The 6103-nt window shown below is 34.2% G+C and overlaps 1 protein-coding gene across 1 annotated transcript; it reads right to left on the bottom strand.

The window, feature by feature from the left end:
• Positions 1-4953: 4953 nt before the first annotated feature.
• On the bottom strand, positions 4954-5495 carry LOC138349280 (uncharacterized). The gene is made up of 2 exons (XM_069299600.1): positions 5231-5495; positions 4954-5126 (listed from the first exon to the last, which is right to left on the bottom strand). The coding sequence occupies exons 1-2, from the start codon at positions 5493-5495 to the stop codon at positions 4954-4956; spliced, it is 438 nt and encodes a 145-aa protein (XP_069155701.1).
• Between the last annotated feature and the right edge of the window lie 608 nt (positions 5496-6103).

A 6103-nucleotide genomic window follows, 5' to 3' on the forward strand; every position in this document is an offset into this window, starting at 1 on the left:
TAACTTTCGACTTCAAGGGTCATAATCTTACCATTCCGTTAAAGGTTCCACATAAAGGACCTTTTTAGTGTCACGACCCAGACTCAGGAATTCGAATTGCAACCGGCATCGTTGACCTCTCAGAGGTCGCAAACAAACCTATTCTTTTATTCATCACACTCATATAGTTAAATTCGCGAAAAATTTAAAACTTTTAAAACATATGAAGTATACATAGACTTTATATAGTTTTTACATAGATTCCTTATATACTAAGCTCAAAGTAAAGAACAACCATCTATCATAAATAATCAATTCAAAATAGAAGATGAATATATCATAAATAAGTTTGCCAAACACGGCCTTATTATAAAGCTTCAAAATGAATGTATGAAATAAACGCCAGGGACAACATCCACTAGCCATGTATACTACTAGGGTAGACTAAAAGTTTTGCATTTTCGAAATCAAGAGGACCTACCAAATGGTCAGGAGAACACTGATGTCCAAACTGCTGCAGTGAATCTTCAATCTTCTCTCTGACTTGCATATATAAAATAGTAAATTTTATAGGGTTAGTACACCACTTGTACTAATTTTGGGTTTATGCACACATGCACATAAAGCTATGCATGATCAAGGAAAACTCTTCCTAAACAACATGCCATTTCTGCAAAGTGACTTCACTAGACTTTTCTAATTTGTTTTTGTGAATTGTGCATGAATATGACTTATTTTAATGCATTCAAAGAACATAACTCATTTTATATGTAATTACAATACATTAGAATCATCAACATAATTTTAGAACCACTCAGGCGTGAATCAAAAATTTAATGACCCCCAACCTGAGAGCTCTCATTCCTTTACTTTGTTTTATCTTCAATCTTTTCTTCTCCTTCTTTTGTAGTAAAATGATTCTGTTGATCCTATGTTTTACTTACAAGTCCAATGTTTCATTGTAGTCCTATATCCACAATGAATCATGTAAGTAATCCGAGGACTAAGGAATGATTTCACTACCTTACAATTAATCATTCGTTACTCTATATATCCATTAACATTTCATAAGCCAATCTCTATTGGCTTTACCATCTGTTTGATTACTTCCATGTTAGGGAAGTTATGAGGTTTTTTGTTGTCATTATGTTTCCACTTCCCTTTTTTGGCATAATATAAGAAGTCATTATAAGCCAATCTTATTTGGCCTTGCCGATTATTTGTTGAAACTTCATAATTAATGATATTTACAATTGAAATTCTTAAGATCTTTTTCATAGATCACTTTCAGCCTACGTTCCATCATCATTATTTCTTACTTTCATAGAGACATCTTTAGAAGTAAGAGAATGCAAGCTAACATAAAATCCAGTGTCTTCCACATATCGAAAAGAGGTGATTCACCGTTTAAAATGAATTTAGATCATGTTAGATACTCATGAAATTCAGTGTCTGTCCCACACTGAAAAAGGGTAATTCCTGTCTAAGGCGAATCCATCTAAAGTGTTCATTCCACACTGAAAAGGAGTCGCCCACGGCTATAGTGAACTAAGAACATGTCATGAGCATTAAACGACATAGATCATGTGAGCTAAACATAAAATCTGGTGTATTTCCCACACTGAAAAAAGGTGGAATCACTGGCCAAAGTGAAATCGAAACATATCTAGCTCTCTTAGGTGGAAACAACTGGCTAGTTCCTACGTTTGCTAGACATAGTTCGAAGACTAGGGACTTAATGTGACTACTTATCCACCTAGATTGTAGCCTCGTCTAATAAGACTTACACGTTCAAGCATATGATCATAACTAGTCTATCGGTGTTGTGTTCACTTTCATTATCTTCTTTATCTTTTAGAGTTAACTCAAGCATTATGGAAGCTTGTTTCTAGATTTAGATTTACTACTATTTTGATAACTTGTCATCCTTACTTTACATTGATGATATGTGAATTGTCCTTACATATCATCCTTACTTTACATTGGTGAAATGCGAATTGTCCTTATATATCATCTTTCGGTGCTAATGAGACTAGTCTCACACATTCTTACACCTTCAATTGTGAATATTCTTTTAACATAGTAGCTTAGGCTTAAGTAAGACTTGTCTCACTTCCTTTAACACTCAATTCTGGTCACTTACTTAATTTATACCTTTTTAATTATCTTATAGCTCATGTTACTACCTTACTTTAGTGTAGTAGCTTCATTTCATCGTTTATGGACGACGAAAACTTCTTTCAATGAGTTACATATGTTCATAGTTTATTCTTTTAAAGCATGTTGGGAGTTGTCCCAAAGAATGACATTCCATTTATTATGGAATCATTGAATTACTTTAGAATTGCTTATAATATCATTTGATACGCTATCTACACAGGATTGACAATGATTAGTATTGGCCTCAACATTTGGATATTAAACTACATAACAATTTTTGTTGGCATAAGCCAATTTTACGTATGCTCATATTTAAATTGAATATGTAAGAAGCATTAGCCAATATTTCAATCTTTTAAGCCAATCTTAGTTTATGACTTTTAGCGATAACGTTTTTAAACCTCTTGGACAACATAATATTGATATTCGATGAACTTAGCATCTTCATAACATCAAAATAACAACAAGTCAACATTCGGCAAAAATACATAAATAACTTAACACATTACGGACGTAACTTAGCATATCATCGGTTCTTTATTTACATGATAATATTAACTTCACTCGACCACAAGTTCATAGGTTTAATAGATATTCATCATTCAAGTACAGTATACGTTTATAACATCCATCACCACATACCAACAACGTGATCTCTAACCTATTCATCATTGAATAGAAAAGTATACTAGGGACAAGGGAGTTCGACGAGAATACGGGAAAAACCCTAGTTTTCAAGATCTTTGAATTATTCAAAAGAAAGTTTTCTTGGATAAATAAGTCTAGGATAAAAAACCCATACCTTATGTACAACTCAACCTACGAAGACCACCTTGAACGAAAGTCTTCAAATTGCCCTAGAAAAATCGATAAACTTGCTGCCTTTTTCTTCCGTTCGTTGTTTTCTGATTTTCCTTTGGAAACATTTAATGTTTGAACGTGAGTCTAAGTCTTATGAACTTATATTGACTCATTCAACTATGTTTTAATAAGTTAATTAAATAATTTAATTAGTTAATTACTAAATAGTCCCGCTTAGATAGATTAGAAATAGGAAACACAACACTCAGTCAACTCTGAAAATTTTCCTAAGAATTTCTATTTGCCCCTTTAAATTATTTGATTAAATTACTAATTTAATTAATTAAGTTACCTATGGTAATTAATAAAGTACCCTTAAATCATTAGAATCATAATTAGCCCTTTTGCACCATCCTAGGTTTCATACTAGGATGTTTCTTGAGTTGTACTAGATTAGTGTAAGAATTTCTATTTACCGCTTTAATTTAATTATTTAAATGTATAATTTAATTAGTTAAATTACCTACGGTAATTAATAAAGTAACCTTAAGTATTTATAACCATAACTAATACTTTGGGCTATCCTAGGTTAGGTACTATGTTGTCTTTTTCTTGTCTTAACCGAAATCTAGATATTGCTTTGTGATTCAGTTTTTCCCTTTTAAATTAATTAATTAGCCTGCTAAATTAATTAATTAAGTAACCTAGGGTAACAAATAAAGTATCCCTAAGTCGTTAGGACCATAACCAACCCTTTGGACAATCCTAGGTTAGGTACTAGGTTGTCTCTTTAACTAGTTACTAGGTAAGTGTCACCAAATTAAGTAATAGGTTGTCAGGTGTAATAGATACTTTATTTTTATTTGTCTTAGGTTCGTTAGTTAGTTAGTTCAGTTTGTTAGGGTCTAGAATTAGTAAGATATCTTGGCCCCACATGGGTGAATCCATGTGCACGCCGGCCCTCTAACTACCCTAACCAAATACGGTTAAGGTGGTCCCCTCTTGGCCGTTTCTCTCTTTTCTTGCCCATGTTCTTGCACATGGGTTGGTTTTACATTCCTAAATAACTATTCTTAATGTTATATTTTGAATATTTATATATTTTCCTAAGGACCCTAATTATGTCCTTGGGCACTGCTTAATTTTGATGATCATTTAAAATGGTCATGTGGAATGGTGCTAGGCTTGACACTTGGATCCGTAGAACTTCATATGTCTTGTTGAGATGTAATTTTTCATTTGCTTAGGGTATTCATTGCAGGTACATTTCTTAAACAGGCTCATAAATACTTAGAGAAATTGGCTAGCACTCATTAAACCTATATCTTCTAATATGCCCAATATTTTGCTTATTTGCATATTATATAAAAATTGGCTAACACTCCTTAGCCAATTATCAATACTATGCCCGATATTCCTCAATATTGCGCATTGGAATGCCTATATATCCCCAATATGCATTCTTAAAGAGTTATTGGGCCCTTTATTAGACATGAAATTTTTTGGAATGTTACATTATCCCCCCCTTAGGAACATTTGTCCCCGAATGACACTACACATCATTTAACACAAAGAGGGTGATTTTCAAAAGTTACTTTCACATGCTTATACTTTTCTCTTTTGTGAATATCTGATTCACACTTATGTGGATGATGCATGACATTAAAACTTACCTGAATCTTCATATTTGAGATTGAGGAATTTCCTTCTCAATCACACTGAACATAATGGACATCACCACTCACGCAACACAAAAATCATGTCGACGCTACACAAAAACATCAACATGACATGTAAACATGATTTCATTTAGCTTATACAGTGCAATTATTAAAACATTCAATTAGGGACTTACAACACCAAAATAGACTAATGCACTAAAACATAGAGTTTTCTTATACAAAACTAGACTTAGGAAGAGTATATCTAACCTCAAGAACTGAACAAGTGAGGGTAACGGGATGTCATGTTAGCCTCGGTCTCCCATGTTTCTCCCTCAACAAGGTGGTTCTTTCATAACACCTTCACAGTGGCAACCTCTTTGTTCCTCAACCGCATCACTTGGGGATCTAATATTTCAATTGGAACATCTTCATAAGAAAGGTTCTCATAAACTCCTAAACCCTCAACAGGAAAGATGGATGCTTGATTGCCAAAACACTTCTTTAGCATTGAAACGTGAATAACTGATGAACATAAGCTACAGCTTGAGGTAACTTCAATTCGTAGGCAACATTTCGAACTCACTACAAGATCTAATAAGGGACTATATACATTGGACTCAACCTACCTTTCTTATTAAACATCATCACCCTGTTCATGGGTGATATCCTCGAATAGACTTGATCACCCACCTCAAATTCCAGAGCTCTCTTTCTGATGTCTGCATAGAATGTTTGACGACTGTAAGCAGTAGCCAATCTATCCTTGATCATTCTCACCATCTCCATAGCCTCATGTACGATCTTAAGGCCAAGGATGAAATATTCTCCAACCTCAAACCACCGAACTAGAGACCTACATGTTATGCCATATAATGCTTCAAAAAGTGTCATCGCAATACTGGAAAGGTAGTTATTATTGTAAGGGAACTCTATCAGCACCAAGTGATCATCCCAACTCCCCTTAAGACAATAACACATGACCTCAACATGTCTTCAAGGGTCTGGATGGTATGCTCTTCTTGTCCATCAGTATGCAGATGAAAAGTATTACTAATCTTCACCTATGTACCCAATCTCTTTTGGAAAGATCTCCAAAAATGAGGAGTAAATTGGGGTCAACTATCTGAGATTATAGACATAGGAATCCCATGCCATCTCAGTAATGCCACATAATGTACTCATGTTAACTATAGCCTCATAGTTTTTTCTTTAGTTGATTTTGAGTTAAACTAATTTTTTTAGTGTCCCTGGTCAGTGTGGGAAGTTTTGTTAGGTTTGGAGTTCAATCAACCAAGAACAACGATGACGTTTGGAAAGTATGCCTTAGAAAGTACTAGTCTGTCTTCTTGTGTTTGGACGAGTTTTACATGTTTGTTTTACTTGAAAATGGAATTGGACGTTCCTAAGAACTAGAAAACTTAGTTTAGTGGTTTAACTTTTGGGGACGACCCCACCTAGGTCCCACAAGGGCCCCTAGATGAAGGGCCCAAGACTTAGGC

Source organism: Solanum lycopersicum, chromosome 6 (assembly GCF_036512215.1).
Source record: "Solanum lycopersicum chromosome 6, SLM_r2.1".
NCBI lineage: Eukaryota > Viridiplantae > Streptophyta > Magnoliopsida > Solanales > Solanaceae > Solanum > Solanum lycopersicum.

Excerpts from the sequence above, each read along its gene's own strand:
- LOC138349280 (XM_069299600.1), bottom strand. The coding sequence starts at position 5,495 with ATGACACTTTTTGAAGCATTATATGGCATAACATGTAGGTCTCTAGTT. Across the intron at positions 5,127-5,230 it reads GATGATGTTTAATAAGAAAG|TTATTCACGTTTCAATGCTA; the intron begins GTAGGTTGAGTC and ends TATGTTCATCAG.